This window comes from Crocodylus siamensis, chromosome 9, assembly GCF_052110815.1.
Source record: "Crocodylus siamensis isolate JL-2025a chromosome 9, ASM5211081v1, whole genome shotgun sequence".
In the NCBI taxonomy this organism is placed as follows: Eukaryota; Metazoa; Chordata; order Crocodylia; family Crocodylidae; genus Crocodylus; species Crocodylus siamensis.
In genome coordinates, this window is record NC_143403.1 from 48,758,067 (window position 1) to 48,780,912 (window position 22,846).

The 22,846-nt window shown below is 51.5% G+C and overlaps 1 protein-coding gene across 2 annotated transcripts in view; it reads left to right on the forward strand.

Annotated features, from left to right (window-relative positions):
• The window catches only part of TBC1D10A (TBC1 domain family member 10A), a 37,045-nt gene extending 15,766 nt beyond the window's left edge, over positions 1-21,279 (forward strand). For both annotated transcript variants that reach the window (XM_090062215.1, XM_090062216.1), the window contains exons 3-9: positions 5,416-5,523; positions 9,089-9,195; positions 10,703-10,817; positions 12,551-12,616; positions 15,711-15,900; positions 17,226-17,380; positions 18,542-21,279. In XM_090062215.1, the coding sequence (XP_089918341.1) occupies positions 5,416-5,523; positions 9,089-9,195; positions 10,703-10,817; positions 12,551-12,616; positions 15,711-15,900; positions 17,226-17,380; positions 18,542-18,952 (1,152 nt within the window). In that variant the 3' untranslated portion in view covers positions 18,953-21,279. The remainder of the gene's footprint in view (positions 1-5,415; positions 5,524-9,088; positions 9,196-10,702; positions 10,818-12,550; positions 12,617-15,710; positions 15,901-17,225; positions 17,381-18,541) is intronic.
• The last annotated feature ends 1,567 nt before the right edge of the window (positions 21,280-22,846 follow it).

Sequence of the window (22,846 nt, forward strand, 5' to 3'; positions counted from 1 at the left end):
GGGCTTGGGCAAGAGCCAGGTCTTGGCTGCGCAATGCAACTGGAAAATAGTTCTCCCACAAGCATAACCTTGGGCTTGACAGCCGCACCAAAGTGCTGGTGTTCAGTCTCCAAATAGCAGAGCATGGTTGGCATGGCTGCCTAACCTCAGCGGTTGGGTTGACACGGGGGAGCAGCAAGTCTGTTAGGGCTTCACAGACAACCGGATTCCTGTTGCAGGGCCCCCTGCTACTCTGCTCCTGAGCTTGCTGCCTTCTGCCAATGAGTTGGGGGGGACACTGGGGGTGGGGATGAAGCGGTCACTGCCATCAAGACTCTTCTATGATGCCCATCAGCATTGCCTTGTGGGTTCCTTTGTCTCTGTGGGTTTCCAAGACTCTCTAGGCTGTGGCCTCTTAGGTCAAGCAGGGAGTGGCGTGTCCTTCTCAGGCTCTTGGGGACACTCTGCTTAGCAATGCCTGTGGTACTGCCACCCTTTGCTTCAGCTTCCCGTTGTCTTTTCTGGGCCCCTCACCTCCTGTTGTGCCCCTGGCAGGATGGTTCCACTGAGGACTTGGGTATCTCTGTGGACAGTGCTTCCTCTTCTCTCCATCTTTGCACCAGGGCAGAGTTTCAGGCTGTAAACCTGAATGCTGGATGTTAATAACCACAGGTTGGGTAGTAAGCAAAAGTAATGTGTCTTCTAGCTATAAGTGAATGAGACAGGAAGCTTATATTGGGTGCTACAGAGCAACAGTAGGTAGGGGTGGTGGTACTTCATGGGTTGAGTAGGAGGCAAGGGGAGCCACATGGTATAAAGTTGGCTGACCAAAACCTGGGAAGAGGTTGGGCTGTGAGGTAGGAAGGCTGAGGCATTTTCTCTAGCAGGGGAGAATGGGCATCAGCTGTAATGGTGCTGGCATCCAGAGTTCATTCTCTAGGGCTCTTCAGTGTCTGATAAGACTGCTGAAGACCCAGTTATGCACCTGACATCTGCAGTGCACAGCTGCATGCCTTCAAGACTTGCCCCTGGGCACTACTCCATCCTGTCTGTGTGCAGCCTTTTGGAAAGTGTGGGGTGAAGGACAGGCTTAGATGTGACTGCAAAACCAGTCAGAAGCTGTTGTATGGATGAGCCTGCACGCTTCAGTGTCAGTCTGCAGATGCATTACTTAACCAGCCAGAGGAACTGCTGGGCCAAAGCTGTTCTTGCTTCCAGCAGCTCCTCTTTTTATTCCTACCCATAGAGCCAGTTGAAGAGGGCAGGGCCTCGAAGGAGCTGTCAGCATTTTGGAGATGCCTATTGGCCTAAGCACTGCACAACCACTTCCTGTTGGGAAGAAAAAGCCCATGCTGCTCAAGGTCCATGCAGGCATTTTGTTCAGGCAGAGCAGATCTGGGACTGCCCTGGCACTAGACTAGGAAGTGCTGCGTGTTTCCAGGAATGAAGGGCTGGGCGGGGGTGGGAACTGGCACGCAGTGTTACAGCAAACTCGGGCCAGGGTTCTTGGCCTGGTGGCCTTAAACAAAAGCAGCCACTCCTTCAATGGAGAAACTAAAGGATGGTTATTGTAGGGGAGGGGGAAGGGGGTTGGATGCTTAAGAACTTTGGGCACATGGATTGGCAGTGCAGTTTGGTGCCATGGGACTCACAGGAGGGATGTGTTGTGCCTCAACCAAAGTGTACAGTGAGCCCCAATATTAAACCATAACCTTGAATGGCTTCTGGGGTTGTCCTCTCCCTGCAGGCTTATGACATCAGGCATCTTTGCTACGTGGCTCTGAAAAGCAATAAAATTCTGCAGTGCTTAGGGCTCGCTGGGGCTCAGTAGGGCTGGGCTCCTTTCTCCACCCTGTCTCTGACTGCTATGTGGAAAGGCCCCTGCAATTCTTGGATGGCTGTAACAAACTCCAGCTCATTCTGACTAAAGCCCACCTCCAGAGCCTTGCTGCTGGCTGCTCAGAGCTCAGCCCCTTGGCCAGCAGAGTCGAAGCCGGCAAGGAAACCACTGGAACACAGCTGGCCAAGGATTCCAGAGTGGTCCCTCCCACTTGTGGCCCAAGCTCTGTGCTTGAAAAACAACCTACAGAGCATCTCCAGGCACTTGCAAGTGACCCTCTTTGTCACTAGCCTGTTACAACTTCTGTGCTTCAGTTTTCCCACTGCCCAGCGCCATATAACAAGTAGCTGAGGAGAGATTAGGACTGAGGTTCTCCCAAGTCCCTGATACAGCCTTGCATATGTAATGTAAGAACTGTGATTTGTATGGAGAATGGTTTTGGATCCCATCCTGCACATACTTACCCCTTTTTGCCTTCCCAGGCTTAATAGGATTGTAGCAGGTCCCAGGGCATTCCTTAAACACAAGGAGGTGAACAAAGAGGTGTTGAACTCACTGCAGCACTGATTGGGACAGCTGGACTATGTGTGAGGCAAGCTAGTTCGGCTGGTATCAGCTGCCTGGGATAGGCCTGGGGACATTCCTCTCCCTCTCCTAGGTTGGCCATCAATGTCATTCTACAGACTCCTTTACTGCAAGGCCAGGAGTTACGGAGGAGTCAGTTCTGGCATTACTAAATGAAGGGACCTGGTTGGGGTTTTGGAGACCTGGCTGGGAACCTTGCCCGTGCTTATAAGCCATCTGGGAGTCTAGGCTTAACCAATCAGCCTGACCTTTTGTCTCCTTGGTATCAGTAGGAAGCACACAGCAAGGTCTTAACCGCTCTATCTTTACAAAACCTCACAGCACCTTCCTGCATCACTAAAGCCCTCTGAGCGTGGTTGAGGTCTTGAAAGTACAGCTGGGGCAGCCTGCCTTTCTTTTAGCCCATGGATGGCTGCTTCTCCCACCCAAATGTCTGAGGAGCATGTGAGCTTAGCTCAGACCTCTCTCCGTTCCCTGGCCACATTAAGATTGCTATATTAAGATTTCCTGCCCTCTTGCGTGGACTCAGTCTTATTCTGGTCTGGACTTGTGTTATAACAGAGCACATGCTTCCCAAATTGCAGGCTGTGGAATGGCTAGGTGCAATGGCTTGTGGCTACTGATCTTGGCTTTGGGATTTCTGCAGTTACCTGGAAGCAAGAATGCATTGCCAGAACTGGCCTTGACAGGTGTTTCTTTCCCTGATTCTACCCCTAACCGAAAGGCATCTTGATGGAAGTGTTCCTTGCTCCAGCCATTCTGGCAGCATCCCTCCTTAGAAGCAATGCATGGCTACTTTGTGTTGCTGTTGTGGGCATTGTCATGAATGCAAATGTCCAATCCTTGTCTGAATCCTCATGAGCGCTTGGTACCATGAACCTCTTGTTGCAGAGTTTTTATAGCCCTTAGCCTGCAGAAGCCTCCTTCCCAGCCCTTCCTGGAAAAGGGAGGGACTTCCTCTGGGGATAGGACCTCCTGTAACTATCTGCTGATCCTATGCTTTCCTCTGGCTGCTGCTAGGTGGGGTGCTAGCCTAGACAAACTCTGGCTTTCTCCACTCCATGCTTGAATCAGGTGGGGTGGTGATTTGAGCCATATGCTGATGGTGGCATGGGTGACCTATAGCTGTAGCTGAGTCGGGCTATCCCTTCCTTCCCTAATCAGGCATGCCCTCCACCCCACTTGGCAGCCCCATCTGGAGACCTTGCTTGGCATCTGGGCCACAAGGAGGGAGTGATAAGAAGCAGCAGTGAGCATTTCTGTTCCGTTCCCTGTGGCGGAGGCCCTGCAATCCACTGAGCTAGCTGTCCTCTGCTGTCACTGTGTGCTCAGCTGCTCCTCTGGCAGGCGATGCTCAGCCATCAAGCAGCAGGGTTTAAGAAGCAACAGGGGTGGGAGCCTGGTTGTAGCTCTGTTCCTGCTCATGCTGTGGCCCTGCTGGGAACAGAAAGTGTCAGTGAGGGCATAGCATGGCTTCCAGCGTTGTGCAGGCTGGACAAGCATGGCGGTTCTTGACGTCAGTGCTGCTTGTTATGCTGCTGACGTGGATGTGGAACTGCAGCAGCTGCCCCTCCCTTCTCCCCGCCAGCAGCTCCTGTTCAGTCTTGCTTAGGCTTTAAACTTTCCTTTGTGCACCTCCGCAATATCCTGCCTGGCCAGCACGGCTGCAACCTGAGCTAAGACTTGGGAGCTTGAGTAGCAAGCAGCACATGGCCATTGGAATCGCTTGCCAAGTCTCAGTGGCTCTGCTGTGTCAGGAGAGTGCTCTGAATTCCTAGTTCTTCACAGAGTTGTTGATCTGCAGTCCTGCTACCCCACATGGCCTCTTCCTGGGCCTAGCAGGGCTGGAGCTGCACTGGCTTGGGAAGTGCTTATTTGCCTGAGATTGTGCATGTTCACTGAAATCCTGAAAGTCTGGCTCTTGGTGTGCAGTCCCAGCTCCATACCCAGCTGGGCAGATAGTTGGCAGCCAGTGAATGAGTCCCTTTCCCCAAAGCAGGGGGGCTGTCTGTGGGTCTGGCTTCCTGCAGTCTAGTCAAGTATTAGTGATGTGCAGGAACTCGCCAACTTGGGAATGAAAGTTATTCTTAATGCTTGATGTGGGCTGCCAGAGGGGCAGGAAAATGTCTCTGGTGTTTGAGAGCCAAGTTCTTGGGGCTTGAGGCTGGGTAGTTTGTTTGCAGGAAATGGGGAAGTAGACCAGATGTTTTGCATATTTTATCTGTTTCCTGGTGTGAGCAGGTTCATGGTGCTCTGGGGGTTCTGACTCTGTGGTGTTCCTGAGCAATTTTGAAGCTGGGATTAAGTCTGCCCTGTCCCAAGAGTCTCCTTGTGTTGTGGGTGTGCATGTGTATCTGAGCTCTGGAGTCTGCTAGGTGTTTGTACTTCCAGTCTCTAGTGCAGATCAGCCAGGTTGTCCGCTCGCTTATTTCATGACTCAGTGCTGGATGCAGGAAGTGCGACTTACTGTAGCTGCCAAATGAAGTATCCCTGCCTCCCACCTTCCAGGAAGAAAGTGGGAGCAGCATAGAGGGATCTGGGGTATGGGGAGCAGGAGACTGCAAGTGGTTAGCCTCAGGGAAGCGGTAGTGGCTGCATAGGGCAGGCAGAACGACCTTGTATTAGGGCAGGGAACTGCCCAACTCTGGGAGGATGGGCTAGTGAGATTTGTTCTCATGTGCTTAGAGCAGGCTGTGAATCCAGCCCTGCACTCCAGTGGCTTGTGCAGACTTACAGACTTTGGAGCTTGGGGGGCCTCTGACCCAAATCCATGTGCTGGCACTGTAAAATCCTCTTGCATCAACTGTTCACTCTACTTCCACTGTGACGCATCTGGAGTGGGGCTGCCACACTCCACCCAGAGGCACTGCTGTTTGGGGCTAGTAAGTCTCAGGTGTGCCTGAGGGTTGAGGACTTCACTTCCTCCCCTGCTGTCACACTGCCACTCCTACCTCTGGTTGTCCCTGTTGTCCCCCCTAGGTCTCACTGCTGGTCTCCCTTCTGCCTTTCAGATCCGGCTGCGCTGTCAGAAGGGGATCCCGCCTTCTCTGCGGGGCCGGGCATGGCAGTACCTTTCAGGAAGCAAGGTCAAGCTGGAGCAGAATATTGGCAAGTTTGATGTAAGGCCCTCTTCTTTCTCTGTCTCCTTGTCCTGTTTTCCTCTGGGGCAGAAGAGCCTGGGTGAACTGCTTGGCTGTGGCTGCTGCTGCCAGTGCCAGGTGCAAGATGCCACAAAGGTTTGTCCAGGTGGAACAGCACTGGGCAGCCAGGAGTCCACACTGGCATGACCTGTGGTGGGCTCATCAAGGTCCTCTTGTCTCTGCATTATATTCTGTCCCATGGGACCATGTGTCTCTATACAACCCTCTGAAGGATCCATGCATGTAGTGGCAGGATTCCTTTTCTCTCCTGAACCTTCATTGGGAGACTGGAATGGCTCAGCTGGTCTGCTGTCCCTGGTTGCTATGTGGCTGAAGCAGGGGGCTTGGGGTCCAGTATCACTTGAGAGCTCCACTGCAGTGACTTCCCTGTGTCTGATGCTGCCCTTCTCATATATGGGTGCTGATGAGTTTTTCCTACCCTCCTCTGACAGCTGGGTGCAGGCTAGAGTCCCCCTTTCTGCTGCCCCAGTTCTCAGCATGCAGGGCTGATAGCTGCATCAAGCCAGCTGCTTTGGCTAAATGTACTTTCCACACCCTTTTCACATGCCTGGCTTTCCTGGGAGTCCAGTCAGCTTGGCTACAGCATTCTCACCTGCAGCACAACCATCCTACCCTGTGGAGCTAAATGCATGCACTGTCTTGGCACAGCATCAGAACTTCCAAGGCTTGCTCCTGAAACTGGTCAGGGAGCCCCTGCATATTACAGGCTTCCCCTGGGTTAACTCTGTCTAGTATTGGATGTCAGGGATGTAACTAGGATCAGGTAACTACTACAGTGAGGCTAGAGTGACAGGAGCAATGGGATTAGATACTAAACAATAGCATCTGTTCCTGACCAGAGAGCCAGATGCCTCTTCCTGTAGCTTTCGGCAGACTTGCCAGATTCCCCCTGATCCCCATCACAGAAAGTTAACTCCTAAACTGAGGTTTGTAGAGCAGCCATTTGGGAGAAATCTTGCCTCTTAACTACAGTAGTATGGACCCCACCCATTCCTGTGTACCATCATAGCCTCCAAGTAGGGACTCTGCCGCTGCTGCCCTAAAACAGCAGCAGCCAGGGTGTGCTCAGTTCCAGGCAGCTGGAAGGTAGGGAAGCTGGTGCTCTTTGTTTTACTGTGTTTATTATGATGTTGACCCTAGTCCTGTGCTGGGATGCTGTTTCGCTATGTGCTATACCAGCAGATGGATAGTCACTACCCTGAAGTGCTTAGTGTAACTGGGTAGCTCCCTAAAGAGCCCTAGTGCTTCACAAGTACCAACTAATAGCTGTGACTCTCTAACTGGCCCTTGAGCAGGGGTTTGCAAGTGTTTTGGGGATCTCCAGAGGCTGTATCTCATTGCTGCAAGACCTCTTAGCTCCCTCTTGCAGTAAACTATTTCATTCTCTCCTCATCCCCTCCTCTGTGCCATGACTCCTTGTTGCTGAGGAGCCAGGGTGGTGCTGATTAGGGCTGTGCGAGGCTTCGGACAGAGCTTCAGATCCGGAGAAGCTTTGGACACTTAGGGGTCCAAAGCAGCACATCCGGGTCAAAGCGCTGCCTCATTCAGCTTCCCGAAGCCGTTTGGAGCCATGTCAGAGATCTGACCATAGGGTATAATGGGGAAACAAAGTTATAGATATCTTACTGTTTTTTGTCGGATTTTGGATGGAACTTTCTGGGGTGATATCATCTGCAGAGAGGATGAAGCCTCCCAAGTTTCAAGAAGATTTGGTGCAGGGGCTTGGGGGAACAGCAACCCAAATTCTTGAAAGCAAAACTCATGTCACGTCTAGGCATTACAACTTTAGTGGGGTGAAAACTGCAGAGATGGTAGCTCTTACTGAGGCCACAAAGCCTGCCAAGTTTCACAAAGATTGTTGCTAGGGTTTGAGGGGTGCTGGCCCTCAAGCTGCAGACCAGCGAAACTTGTGCCATGGGTACTGTGGGACTGACTTTGTCTTGGGGCAGGGAGGGGAGACACTACTGCAGGCTTGACTGCTGAGCTGCTGTTATGGGTTACCAATCAATCAATCAGAACTCACTCGGGGACCAGCTCAATACACAGGACCTAGCTACTACATAACTTAATGAGCATCAATTAGCACCTACAAAACCAGGCTAAGGAGATACAGGCAGTCAGCTGTCCCAAGACAGAGTCTTGACACCAGTTTTGCCTGTCAGCAGCTAGGGGTGCAGGGTCCCAGAACCCCCCTGCACCGATCTCCTCAACACCTGACAGGCATCACAGCAAGGGCCACCATCCCTGCAGCTGTCACCCCGCTGTGCCTTAACATGCGCAGTGTTACCCATGGCACAAGTTTTGCTTGTCTGCAGCTTGAGGTGCACCTCACCTCCTTGAAACTTGGCAGGTTTCATGCTCTCAGCAGAGACTATCATCCCTGAAAATTTCATCCACATCGGACAAAAAAACCCAACAAAGTTATAGATATTTCTTTTTTTTGCCCTTATACCCTATGGCCAGATCTCCGAGGTGGCTTCGGAGCCACTTCAGCCGGATCAAGGTGGAAACCCGGTCCTGAGCTTTGGATTGGATCATGGCTGGATCAGATCACTGCCAACTCGCACAGGCCTGGTACTGATCCCTGAAATGTATCCCTGCTGAGGGCAGGCAGAGGAGTTTAGGAAAGAAAAGGAGCAAAGCTTTGTCAAGGGGTCAGTTGCTTCCAAGTCAGCCTGGATCTGTGCTCTATGCTGAGTAGTTCTGTTCTAGCTGCGTATACTACGGAAGCTACCCGTTGCTGGCAGCAAGGACAGGCGAGTGTAGTTTAACTGTTGGTCTGCAAAGTGTGACTCTTACAGTGTGGATAAGTGGGAGCTACTAGGAAAGACCAGAAGTGAGCTAATCTGTCCCTGCCAGGCTGATGGCTATTTTTGGAGGCAAGAGACAGCTTGTGGCAGGCTGGATTTGTGCTTGGACTCCATCCTCCAGCACAGAACTTTGAGTGTAGATAGTCAGGTTTGTTGCCCTGGTTCCTGTGGCCACATTTTAAATAGATGAGGGAGGAGGCTGCTAGAGCCCCAGCCAGTCTTGTAGAGCACTTTTTTCTTGGCTTGTTGATTTTTACTTTATCGAATTCACTCCATTAGTGTCTTGTGCCTTCCATGAGAGTGGTGCTAGGAGAAACTAGGCAGTGAGGCTAATCTGCCTATAGGGGGGAGAAATGACACAGTGCTGGGGAGCCTGGTTTGGATCCTGCCAGCATCTCCCAGGGCTGCCTAATACTAAGGGCAGTGGAATCCCAGAAGATGTTTCAGCTAAGACTACAGCATGTTCAGCGGCTCTCTGGGCTCAGCAGTTTTGAGAACAGGGAGCCAGCAGTTCTTGGCATTACCAGAGGCAATGAAGCCAAGCTACGGGCTGTGGGTCCTCAGTGTGCATGTGGGCTGTCCTGGCTTATGCTGGAATGGAGACATCCTGGCTGGGCAACAACTGAAGAGGTGAACCCAGTGCTGTTGCTGATGTCAGCATGTGGTGGAGCTTCCCTGTGTCTCTGCTGTAACACTTGCATTCTCCTTCCTAGGAGCTGGATCTTTTGCCAGGGGAACCCAAGTGGCTGGATGTGATTGAGCGGGATCTCCATAGGCAGTTTCCATTCCATGAAATGTTTGTCTCACGGGGCGGCTATGGGTAAGTGGGGAAAGATCTCTATGGCACCCAGTTAGGTCTTTGCAGCATCCATAATGCCAGGTGGCTGATCCCTGCAACTAAGTTGTGTTGCTCCTGCCCAGCAGATGAGACACCCTGAGTCCTGGATACCTCAAGAGTAGACCCAGAAAAGAGATTGGGTAGGGAGAGCTCCTGTCTCCTCCAGCTTCATGCTGGCTGCTTCCTGCCAGCTCTCCCACCCAAATGTTTATGTGGACTGTTTGGCTCTGAAAGGCCTGGCTTTGCTGGGATGGGAGGTAGGAGGTGGGGGAAGTTACCTGGCAGTGTGCTAGGACCAGGCAGCAGGAAATGCCTGCTCCCACCCAGTGTGGAACGGAAGGGGATTGTGTGTGGCAGTGGGAGACACCTCTGGGTGTATCTGATTTGCCTGGTAACCAGGCATGTCCTGAGCTGCATTGCTGTGCAAACAGCAGCAGGCCCAGGCATGTTGGATGAGAGTGCTAGACTGGGCCACCTCCAGTACTGAGTTCAGCACACTCCCTGCCCACCCTTGGTCTCTGGCACTGCAGTGACCAGTTCCCAGTAAACCCAGGTGCTTCCTCCCCCTCCAGGAGAAGAGTGTGTCGGCTGCTGAGTCGGCATTCTCCTCAAGAACAGCAAGGTCGGGAGTCCATATTCAAGTCCCTGGATTAATCGTGACTAACCTTGTTGAAGGACTCTGCATCGGAAGATTATGGCAGCTTAGGAGGCCTTGTATACAAATGAGACTAGGAGGTCCCTGGGCAGTCACTGCACAGATCAAAGCCTTATTGTGTGACTGCAGTTGTGTCTGTAGGGCATCTCTTAGTAGGTGCTGTTCAGGTGGAAAACTCTGCCCCCACTGGGTTCTCAGTGCAGGGACTAAACCATCTTTGTGAGGAGGAAATAACGGGATGCCTGTGACTTGCGCCTGGGGTGTCACGTACCACTAGACTGGCGAGAGGTTCTGTTTGCATCTTGGCATGGGTGAATTTTGAGTGTGATGGCCCAGAATTGTCCGGAGAAGCCTGCCTGAGATGCAGCCTGCTGTGCCCAGGGGCCTCTCCATGCCAAAGCAACCTGGGTGCATTTGGCCTGTTTGAGGCCCAAGTGCTACTGCAGTTGTGCTGAGACGGGGACTAATGTCATCTGGGCTAGAGAGCTCGGGCAGGCCCTGTTGGCCAGGTGGAATTGTTGGCCTAGCTCTCTCAGCCCGTCTCAGACGGGAACCTCAGCAGGAAGTCTGTGTAGCACAGTACTGCAATCTACCCAAACACTAATGGCAGAGCTCTGGCCCCCAGCTTTGTCATCATGGAGAAGCCTGTTCTAGGTGCCACTGGAGTGCTTTGCTTATGTGGTATATTTGCCACTGGTCTTCCCACTTGGGGACCATGATGCAGGCTTTCCTCCTTGGGTCTGTGTCGTAAGGCAGAAGCTTGTGTCCAAGTCCCGTGCTGCTGCCAGTCCCTTTCTCTCTACCTCTAAATTGGCATGTGCTATTTCTCTACAGGCAGCAAGACTTGTTCCGGGTGCTGAAAGCTTATACGCTGTACCGGCCAGAGGAGGGCTACTGCCAAGCCCAAGCACCCATCGCAGCTGTCCTGCTCATGCACATGCCTGCTGAGGTAGTGAACATGCATGGCCCATGTGATAACCATCAGAGCTGTGGGAGGGCAATGGGGATGGAGACCATTCCTTGGGACAGAGCGGTGTGTGTAGGGGTGGGGGAGGTGGGATCTGGACTGGGGCAGGCATGTCCCACTGCACTGTCTGTACTGGTTCCCTTCAGTTGACTTGTTCTGGAAGGGAGCCCAGTAGAGCACAGGTGTAAAATGGTGGCCAAGAAGATGGAAGGTAGAGCAGTTTTGGAGGAAGATGGGAGGACAAAATGCTTTATTTCATTTGCCTCCATGAGAGCCTGTTCCTGTGTGGGAAACAATCTCCTTGCAACCCAAAGGGGGGATCTCTGGACACAGTGGAACCTCTTGTTTCCCATATGATTTCTGTGAGGTTTGGCTTTACTGCAGCTTTGGGTTGGTGTCCTGCCTCCCTGGAAAATGCTCCAAATTAATAGCATAGAGGAGTGGTGACTTCTTGTAATTTAAAACTCTATTAAGAAGAGGGACACTTCTGGAAAGCAGCAGAAGGCTCAATCCTACAGTGAGGTGGGGAGTTATCTTCTACCCACAACAGGTCCCTAGACATGCAGGTTGAAGGTAGAGGGTACAATCTTGTTCTTGGGAAGTTTTATCCTTTTATATTCAGCGTAAGAAGCAAATAATCTGAAGGATGTATTGGTGCCCCTTGCCAAAGCAGTGGTAGGTCTGATTTTCTAGTATGAGCATTTCTGTGGCTGTTTTGTCTGTATCCTTAGTTGGAGGAAACCCAAACAAATGCTTGGCCTTGGCTGGTGACCTGCACCACTGGGTTACTAGATTTCAAGCAACTGGAGAGGCTTTCTCCTCTCTTAACTAGGCAGGCACCAGGCAACCCCTGCACGTTCTAGATCTGAGGTCTTGTTTCTGCAAAACTCAGTAGTGTAGAGTTGGCTTGAACAGCTGTGGGGCTGCTGCTTTCTTGTGCTGCCAGCATGCATTGTGGAGGAGGATTCTTCTGCCTTCAAGTTATGGCAGTGCAGTCTACTAGATGGAGCCTTGGGAAATCTGGATCACAGTCCTGGCCCTGTTAGTGATACTGGGCAAAACTCTTGGCTGATCAGTGCCCCAGTTCCCCTGTCAACAAGTGGTGGTGATACTAAGCTCCTTTGTAAAACACTGAGATAGATATAAGGGTTAAAACCTCTCCTGAGGAGCCATCATATGTGCCTGTGGACTGAACCAAAAGGTTGCATAGTATTGCATTCCCTGGGGACTTTCATCTCTGAACTATTTCAAACTTGTAGCTATCAGTAGAACTTAACATGTGGACCTTGAAGGTGCTGAACCTGTAGTTCCTGCTAACATGGGTGGGGGCTGAATGCCCAGCACCATGGTACTGGGCTTGGGCAAGCTGTGGAAGGGGATGGTGAAGTCCCAGCTCTGTTGCTCCATTAAAGTGGAGCTTCCTGCACCCACACAAGAGTGGGGGAAGGTGTTCTGATCAGACTTGGCCCTGCTACTTTTCTTGGTTGTGTGGGTCCCCAGGACCAAGTGCTGGGGGAGGGAGCCTGCACAGATGCACTTGCCCATGCTGAGGTATGATTAATGCCCTTGAGGGGGGCAGCCCTGGCAAGTGGGATTGGGCAACCCAGTCTGGAACAGCAGGGCTTGTGTAGCCATGATGACAAGTGTGAGTAAGTCTTGCAGTGAAGTGGCAGCATGCTCTACCCTGTCTCTGGGCTGACTCTGTTCTCTTGCAGCAAGCATTCTGGTGCCTCGTGCAGATCTGTGAGAAATACCTTCCTGGCTACTACAGTGAGAAACTGGTGAGTGAACAAGGAGTCCCAAACACCCTTTTAGCTCTTGAGGCCTGTCTGGGATGAGCTAAATCCTTCACTCTAGGTGGTGGAAGGCACCATCTCTTGGGTTGGAAGCTAGTTGACTTACTCTTACTGGGGCATTCCCTGCTAACTATCAAGATCCCATCTGGCCAGCCTCTGGCCCCCACAACTTGCCTGTGTCCTGGTGTCATTCAGAAACAGAATTTGAGGGATGCTTGAGTCAAAGCAGCATCCTGGAGCAGTGACTTCTTTGTTGCCCATTTTCCTAGCCTCTGTCTTCCTTCAGTTTGGGTAGTGCAGTCTGGGCCAGACTTTGTTCTCTGGCATCGGTGGGGAAGAGTCAGGGGTTGGCACTAGCTGTGGTCACTGTCAGCAAGATTCAATGCCTATCTCAAAGCGTGCCAACATCAAGGCCTAGCCTACAGCAGGAGTGCAGCCTCTCACCCTAGAACTGCATGGGTGCTGCTCAAGATGGCTACGAACACTAGCCCCTTATCAGCACCCACACTGTACAGAGGTCAGGACTGTGGTAGAGGAACTGTCCAGTGCATTTCACTATATATCAGAGTTTTGACCTGATGGCTTGAGCCACTGGGCTGGGAAACCAAACTCCAAGACTCCAAACTCAGCCAGACTCCTCTTTGGCAAGTGTATTTATTTTTGATTATCCATTTCCCATCTGGAACACGAGAAAAATCGCTTCCTTTGACTTGCCTACCTTGGAAGCAGTGAGTCTGTTCCCCAGGTACTGAAGTGGGGTTCTGATCTCTGAGGGCCCTTGGGTACTCCTGTACTCCAAGGAGCTTGTGCATCCAAGAAACATCTGTCCTATCCCACCCTGAATAGATCAGGTCCCGATGTTTGGGTTGTATGGGGTGATGAGGAAAGTGTGGTACTCTGCTGGGGAATCAAAAACCAGCCGAAGGCCTGATGGCAGCCCTGATAAGTGACTGCCTTGCTAGTCTGCACTGTTCATCCTCTTCTCTACATGGCAGAGTCCTTTACCAGCATTTGGATACTGCAGCCTCTGATTTACTGATTAGGCAGGGAACAGCCCCCTCATGCTCTGCACTGGATCCTCGAGAGCAGTAAAGTCTGTACAAAGAAATGGGCAGAAAGTTTGTGCATGTCTGCGTTGAGACCCAGTGTTGGACTTCCCTGAGGTGGGCCCTGAGAATGCTCCAGACTGGGTAGTTAAGCCATAGCAGTGAGTGCACATCAGGGAGTTGGCTCAGAGGCTTACAGTAACAGAGTTGTGTGTGCAACCTCAGTGGAACATGAACCCTGGTCCTTGCACACTGAGCTCTTTATTTGCAGCAGTAAAAGGCTGTGTTCTCAGGAATGGATTTCGCTTCCGCTCATCTGGGAGGCCTGCCAGTCACCTCTGGCCCTGTCCAGCCTGGTGATCTCATCCAGCCTGCACTGACGCTGACTTCAGGGTAGGCCCCATGGGAACAGGGGTGCACTGGACTCCATAGTTGAGACAAGAACTGACTAGCTGTCCTGACTTTTCTTCTCTCTCTCTCTCTCTCTCTCTCTCTCGGGTTGTTCAAACAGCCATAGTTCCTTGTCAATGAGGGCAGCTTTTCTGCATGATGCTGCTCTGGGCGTGGGTTATTCTGCAGTGGAGTGGAGCTGACTGGGGAAGCTGGTACTGGTAGATGTCCCTTGGATTGGTATCCAGAGACTAAACTCTTGATGCCCAGAGCAGGCCAGTGGCTCGAACCCTGGGTTGGGATTCATAAGAATGCAAGAACTGCCATGTAGTGATTCAGACTGCAGGTCCATCTTGCCCACCATCCTGTCTCGCACAGTGGCAGAGAGTGGATGCTGAAAGGAAGAGTGAACCGGGTATGACTAGGGTTTGTTCCACTCTCTCACTTGCAGCCTCCAGCATGTAAAGTCTAGGAAGTTGATTCAGAAGCTGCATCCCAAACTCCCATGCTCATTAACTATCGATGCACGTTTTGCTCCAAGAATTTGCCCAGTCCCTTTTTGAATCTATCTGACCTGTCAGCTTCTGCAGCATCTGGCGGCAGATTCCACGCTTCAGTTACACCTTGTGCGAGAGAACTTCCTTTTGTTGGTTTTAAATTTTCTACCTACTCATTTCATTGTGACCTCTAGTTGCTAGATTCTGGAGATAGGGTTCAATACCTGCCACAGGTTCTTTTTGTGATCTTGGGCAAAATGCTCAATATCAGTGTGCCTCCTTTTCCTGTGTATTTAATGAGGATAATAACCCACGTGCTGGTGCTGCTGGGCCCTTGGATATCTATGCTGGGAGGGGGGATTGCACGGGATACATAGATGTCACAAACTATTCTACCACTATTAACCCTTGTTTCCAGAGGGACTTCCCCATGAGGGATTACAGTAAGGTCTGATCTTGTCTCACCCATGGTGCCTAGTCTGGGATGGGCGCACACCAAGGGGCTGGCTATGTCCGTGTCTTTACATTGGAACTCTACTATGAGAGATGGTAAATCATTTCAAATGGGACCATGCCTTGGTTGCTGTCAGTCTGAACCAGGCTTGCACCCCAAGCTGGTGTTGGGGGGGTTAAATAACTGCCTGCCATTCCTGCTTTCCCCATGGTGTAAGTGTCTATAGTTTCAAAATGGGTTGCTCCTGCCACATATTCATGCCTTTTCCTGAAATGCAATTGGTTCATTTCCCAGCACCATCAGTCCAATCCCCAAGAAGATGCATAGCAAACCAAAATCCCCAGCCCTGCACTACAAATTCTTCCATGCTTGGGCTGTACTCTTCCTCCCCCACCCCGCAGCCACAGTGTACTCACACCTTCTCAGCACCTCCATGGTGTGGGTTTGAAACACCTGACTTGTCAGGGAGGTGGGGCCTGTGAGAAAATTAGAACCCAGAAACTGAATTTAATTAGCAATCACTTGGCCGCCTCAACTAGAGCAATTGCGTCTGGCTGCCCAGTTTGGGTTCCTCCCATGTCTGGCTTGGCTGGATGTGGTGGTGGCAGATAGCACTGCATTGAGAAGAGGACACGGTTGATCTGTAGGGTTATGGCCCCTCTTGGTCCGTAACCCTGCTTACTCCCCTGCAGGAGGCAATCCAGCTAGATGGGGAGATCCTCTTCTCGCTGCTGCATAGAGTCTCTCCTGTGGCCCACAAGCATCTGAGCAAGCAGAAGATTGACCCAATCCTCTACATGACGGAGTGGTTCATGTGTGCATTCTCAAGGACCCTGCCCTGGAGCTCTGTCCTGCGTGTCTGGGACATGTTCTTCTGCGAAGGTACAGGGATGAGGAAACCTTGGGTGGCATTGGGGAACAGGTTTTTCATCCCTGCTAGCTGATGGGATGGCATTGCTGGTTTAGCCAGCCTGGACTTGAGTACAGCTGTCTGCTCTGAGTGGGTCACTAGAGGGTGGTGTTCCAAATCGGGGGACCCTGACCCTGTGGCTGCCTCTGTCCCATCTTCTTGCTTGCCCTTGGGATGGATTGAAAAGGTGAATCCATGTCCTGTGCTGGGAAAAGCACCATGTAATTACCAGTCTGTAGGCACAGGACAGTAGTTGTCCAGCAGAAATGAGAAGCTGCTCTGAGTAGATTCTTTTACACTGCCTTACCACTATTTGGTGGAAGGTAGGTAGTAGCCTATATGTCTATAGCAAATCATTGCCCTGGGATAGAAGTGAACACACGATACTCCTGCATTACTATTTTCATTCCTGATTTTTTTTACTGTGCTTTTCGCTGCCATTTCAAATGCATCTTGGACTGGATACCAGCTTTGGAGGGTGGTTCTGGTCTGACCTTGGAGAGGGCTTGGGATAGGTACCGGAGAGAACAGCCCTACCCTGAAATGCTACCTCAGGCCCTGGGGATCTGACTCTAAAGTGGCTCAGTTGCTAACTAGTGCATGAAGACATTGGGAGCCCCTAGCACAGCAGTGCTGATCCAATTGCAGTGGAATGGCTTGCAAATGGCTCTCGAGATTATGTTCATGAAACAGATGCTCCATTGAAATGCCTGTTATGCTTTGTCTCTTGGACTCAGCCTTGTATCAGGTAGCAGGTATGACACTGGCCTGCAGTAAAAGGGCTTTCATGTCTTCCTGGTTGCAAGTGGGGCAGAAGGCCACACAGGGTTTGGATTTGGGAGTTGTAGTTGCAGCTAGGGCAGGAGGCTGTTCACTGGATTCCCCCCACCCTCTGTCTTGCTACCTGATGGTTATTTCTGTGTTGAGAATCCCACTTGAGATCAAGCAGGCAGCTTGCTAAGGCCAAAGGCAGGAATCCTCCAAAGTTGGTCACACTTTACCTCCCAGGCATGATCTGGTGAAGCTGTAGGTCTCTGCATGTAGTACTGTATCTTGCAGGCTCCAAAAGCTACCCTTCTGCAGGGAAGAGGAGCTGCTGTGGGCTGCACCTTCCAGCTCTGGGTCATGGCTAACCTGGCCTGGCAGTGGCATCCTGCTTCTGGATCTTGAGCACCTCAGGGCAGAGGAGGGGTCTAGTTGCTGGGACCTGGACATGTATCTTTGGGCCCGACAGGCTGGTACATCACTGTGCTCCTGTAGGACAGATGCTAATAAGTTGGTGGCTTGACCGTTCCAGGGGTGAAGATCATATTCCGGGTTGGTCTGATCCTGCTCAAACACACGCTTGGCTCCTCTGAGAAGCTGAAGTCCTGCCAGGGACAGTATGAAACCATGGAGAGGCTGCGGACTCTGAACCCCAAGATCATGCAGGAGACTTTCCTGGTGCAGGAGGTGAGGAGCTTTTTCCTGGAGATGTGCAGTTGGGTTGGGAAGTGGAAGTATCTCTGATGTCAGAACTGTGTCCCACAGTGCTGTGGTATGAGGTGGTGGCCCTAGCAGTAGCTAGGTGGGAACCTGCTTCTCTTGGCAGAATCCAGGTCTTGGTGCCTCTCCCCAAGCACAGCTTGGTTGGCATTGCCCACTGGAAACCCTGAGGGGCTGGGACAGTTGGGAGGGTTTCTACCTTTTTAGTTCATCCTGCTGCTGCTCTCTGCTTTTGCTCTTTGCTCCAGCAGGTGAGGGAGTGCCAGGCTTGCCTGCCCCCTTCTCATAGTAATGGCAGGTACCAGCAGGGTTTCTGGACACATGGTGGAAAATCTCCAACCCACACACCATATAGGGCACAGCCTTAATTACCCTACATCCTGCCCCAACAGACATCTGGCTAAAGGCAAGTGGAGAGCCTGCCTTCCTGGGAAGCCTGGAACAGCTGGTGCCTCCAGTTTGCTGCAGCGCTTGCGGTGGCAGGCTTGCAGATCAGGGCACTGGGAGTGAGAACTCTTGCAGTGAGTCACTTGGGGAGCGGCTGGGGCTGGAATAGGTGTCTGGTCAGTCGAGCCATGAGCTGTTGGGAGACCCTGGGTGGAGTAAGAGGTGCTTGTGAGTTCCTGTCGCTGGCTTGAGGAGTTTCAGGTCTGGAAGCAGTTGTTAAGGCCTCCCCACAGATCATGGGTGGTGCTGCTTTTTAGTGCAGTACTGCCCTCTGGTGGTAAAGGTTTTTGGTTAACAAGTGTGTCTTTTCCCCTTTTGGTACATACCTGACTAAAGTTCAGAGAAGCTAGGAGGGCAGAGCATGGGGACACCAGTCCAGTAGGGAACAGCCTAAGGCAATGCAGCCTGCAGGGATTACTCTTCTCCAGGTACTATCAGATTTTATGCTGACCATCCTTCTGTATAGCTCTGAATTGTTGCCTCATTGATCCAAGTCTCCAGCTCCATGTGCTGGGCTGCAGTGAGCCTGCTGTATGGGGGTATAGATTTTTCCAGGTTGGGAAGATCTGCTTCCTGAGGACCAGGCTGCATAGACAGTTATGTTCTGGCCTGTTTTTTGCTGGCTGGGAAGGGGCTGCCTAGAGGTTTTGCTCTGACAAGCACATGCTGTCTCCTTTCCAGATCATAGAGCTGCCAGTGACAGAGCGGCACATTGAACGTGAGCACCTGATCCAACTGAAGAAGTGGAAGGAGACTCATGGGGAGCTACAGTACAAGTCTCCCCCACGCTTACATGGGGCTAAGGCCATCAGCGAGGCAGAGCCACACTCCCACCAGGCCCTGGGGTCCAGGCCTTCTATCATCCTGCCAACGGATGCCCCAGTCCCATCCAAAGGCAACAAGAATAAGCTGCAGAAAGAAAATAAACAGGACAAAGGGAAAGGCAGCCCTGGCAATGGGCTTATCCCTAAAGAGAATGGCACCCCTGCCTCCCCTGAGCCCCAGACTCTGCTGAAGCATCCTGAGGCCTCCCCGCATCACCAGTCAAAGGAGAGCCTGACCTCCCGGGAGAGCGAGGACACCTACTTGTAACGGGGGTCCAAGCACACTTTCTGAGCACCTGCCTGAGGGTCTGGGTACAGCGTGCCACAGACCAAGAGAGAAAATGTACATTCCCTGCAGCAGCCAAGGGAGGGATGGGGGGGTTTGTGCAGGGACCCTGGGGGCCTCTCCTGCCACTAGTGGGACATGGGTCTCTTGGCATGAGGAGACTTTTTTTTCTTTTGAGTCTTGAGCTTTTCTATTTATTGTCTGGCAGGGTGGGAGGTGGGCCAGTGTTGGTGCAGCTTGCTTGGTAGGGGCTGCTCAGGTCTCTAAACAAAGGGCTATGAAGCTGTAAGCATCTGCCCCAGAGAGCCCTGTGAACTACCACCTCCTGCAGGGAGGTGCCGATCTCTCTGCTGGATTCTGTGCAGCCCCTGGCTTGGTCCCAGGGGCTTTGCATTGGCTGCTCTGCTAAGGAGCTGGCTGACATGTTTGAAATGAAGCTCGTGACTCAACGAGAGCCAAGGATGGGGCAGAATCACTCTGGGTCTTGGGGTCTGGAGCACATGGCACCTCAAAGGTGAGGGGCTTGAGAAGGATTGCACAGCAGGGTTGGGCTCCTGGCTGTGCCTGGATGCTGCTTCCTTCCCCCTTAGGCAGAGCATTTGGCTCCTTCCCCTATAAACAGACAAACCTCTCTCTGAGCTGGCTTCTCTCTCTGGTGAAGATGCCTCTAATGGTCACAGCTACCTGGGACTCTGGGGAAATTTTGTCTTGGTCAGTCCAGTCCTGGAGCAGAGGCTGGATTGGAGCAGTGTATACTTGAGGGTCTAGAAGGAGCCACTCGTTGCATGCAGCTGCAGGGCCCCATTTCCGGCTAACTTTGGGAGCACCAAAGCATCTGTGTTCCTTTCACCTTTTCCAGCTCTGTATTGCAGGTTCTGCTTTGTATAGCCAAATGTCTGAGCTGGAAAGACTCTCCTAGCCCTGGGAGAGACAAGTTTTGTCAGGAGTTCTGCAAAGATGGAGAGGAGGGAAGAAACAAAGCAATGCCCCATTTTCCCTTCCCTAATACACCCTCACTAGGTAAATGGAGAAGTAAAGTATATCTGAACATTTAACACTGAATTTATATATGTCAAGGAGCTATTTATTTTTTTTTTCTTATGATGGTAACTAGAAAAATCTCCTGTCCTTTGTATTGTCTGAGTTTGTGCCCTCTATAGAAACAGTGCAAGGACCATATGTAGTCATGACAGCAAGGGCTCTTCAGTCCCTGTGTAAAAGCAGTGTTTGAATTGGTCACAAGTATGGTGCTTTGGTTTTGTTGGGGCTAGCCCTTCCCAAGAACACTAATGTTCTTTTCAGCTCAGCCACCAGAGTAGATTAGTCTGAGCAGAGCGGTGCTGGCTGGGGTCCTGTTCACACCAGGAGTGCTGTTCCCTGTGTGGTGTGCCATATGCTGTGCTGGCAGTGCTGTTCCTGTGTGTGCAGCTTAACTGCCAAAGCTGGGTTTTGTCCGGCTGTAGCAGACTTCCACCTTTTCCCAGCAAAGAAGCTCTTTCTGTGGTCGTGACCTCTATACTAGAGGCTTCTTCCACACCCACTCTGTTGCACAACTTTTCTTTGTACCCCTGCCCCATAGGGCTGTCAGCCCAAGACTGCAGCACAGGTGCTGTGTGAGCTGCAGCACACCTGTCTGTTGAACCCCCTGAACTTGGGGAAACACATGCATGTTTGCTGATGTATCCCATTCTGGGGGTGGGAGGGAGCATGAATGCTGCCCATGCTATACCCCAAGCTTCTGTCCTCTTGTCTTCCTGCAGCCCTAGCTTGGCCCCAGCAGGCTCCTGCCTGGTATTTGGGATTTGCTTTCCCTAGTCTGCATCCATGATTCAGCTTGCCCCAGTGCAGCCCCTAGTAAAGTCAAGCTTGGGAGCACCTTATTGTCTTGGCAAAGGAGAAGAGGCAGGAATGCATAAGTTTACAGTTTTGTTTCATTACTTGGTTGCCAGGTAAGAGGAGTGGTGTCTAGGAACCTCCTTTCAATGCCCTTTCCTCCTCTGGTTGTATCTCCACTCATCTTCACCGTCCCTGAAGGTGGCTGCTGCTTATGCATTCCAAAGTGCAGGTGGGACGCCTGGGTGCTGACTGGTCAGGGGGAGGGAGCAGCACATGGTTTTCCCCAGAGCTGGGGAGCTAGGTGGGTGAATCTGGTTGTCTCCTTCCCTGCCCCAGCCATGTCACACAGTGCAAAACCCCCTGGATGGAATTTTCTTGTGAAAAATAAATCAGTAAATAATACAGTTTAAATGGTTTTGTACAGAGAATAAACAAGCTGGGATTCTATAAAGAAGCTTTGTGTTTCACTCCCTGGGGCTGCTGGGAGCTGCATCTCCATTTCCCAAGCAAGGAAGCAGGATTGCTGCCTCATTCTTTTTACTGTGATGCTGGGCTTGCAGTTCAGGGCCCTTGCACTTGCTCTGTCTTGGCAGACACAAGGATGGCTCTTGTTTGTGCTTCAGAGCAGCTCAAATTTTTGTGACTACCTCAGTGCCAACTATGGCTTGTTGTACAGATAATCAGACTTATGAAGGGCCCAGAGTGTGGAGTCCAGTGAAATGCATTTAGAATGACTAATACTTGATTTCCAAGTGCTCTGAATTAGGAAATTGATGTCCTGTTCTGTGTGGTCTCTCTGCCCAAAGCATGTTGCTTTCAGTCAGATTGTATACCTGGAACTGATCAGGTCCCCTTCACAGTAGTATCTGAGCAGGTTGTTAACTTAATCTACCTTGTCCACTTCCATGGGGGAGGGCAGTGCTGCTATCCCCACTGCACAAATGGAGAACTGAGTTGCAGAGAAATCAAGTGGTTTTTGCTCAAGATCTCACACAGTCTGTGGCAGATCTCAGACTTGAAACTGCTGAACTAGCCTTCCTCAATCAGGGGCCTTTGATGAACTCATAGAAAAATAGGGGTAAAAGGGACTTCATGAGGTCATCTAGTCCAACTCCTTGCTCAAAACAGGATTGTCCCTGTCTAAACCAGCCCGTAGGTGTTTTTCTAACACATTCCTAAAACTACAAGCAACCCTCTTGCACAACAAGGCACATTGCTTCATAATACCAAGAGTACGCTAATTTGGCACAGGTAAAGCAGTGGAACAAGGGCACTGTCAGTATCCTGCCACTGTAAGGGGTGCCCAAATACATTTGAGAAATAAAAGGAAGAAAACTGTCCCCCCACCCTCACCCCACTACTGCTACAGAGGAAGGCAACTCCCCTACTGTCCATGCCAGTCTGGTTGTGTATTAACATTCCTCCTTGGTGCCAGATGCGGTGATCAGTCTAACTCTGAACAGAGGGCAAGACTCTATAACCAGGAACCTCTGAGTTTTCATCCCAGCAGGGGCATTGGCACACCTGTCAAAATCTCTAGCTTTGCCAACACCCAGTGCCTCTGAGGAAAGTGAAAAAAAACCCTTGTACCTGTAACATCAGGAGGGGAAAAAATTCCTTCCTGCCCCTCTGTGACAACCAGCAATGCCCTGAAGCATGGGAAAAGCTAAACCTCCTCCTTTTGGCTCTGCAACCTGGGGTCAGCAAGCAGAGCTCTACATCACACCCTCTTAACAGGAAAGCTAGATCTTCCCTCTCTATCTCCTCCATAAAATTATCCTAGCTCTTTTCATAATTCAGCTGGTTGTGGAGCTCCACTGCATTCTGCTGCTGAGTATGGTGAGCCAGGCAGCTGGAAGCTGCATTTGCTGCACCTCTTCTCTAAGCTCCCTAGCTGCTATGTGGGTATACCTTCCAGCCAGTGGGGAGCTGCCCCAGGACCATTTCTTTTCCTCCTTCCCTTGGCTGTGGTGTAGGCACAGCTTCCAGCCAGGGGGTAGCTGTGCTGAGGCTGGGCAGCTTCTAGCTGTGCCTATACTG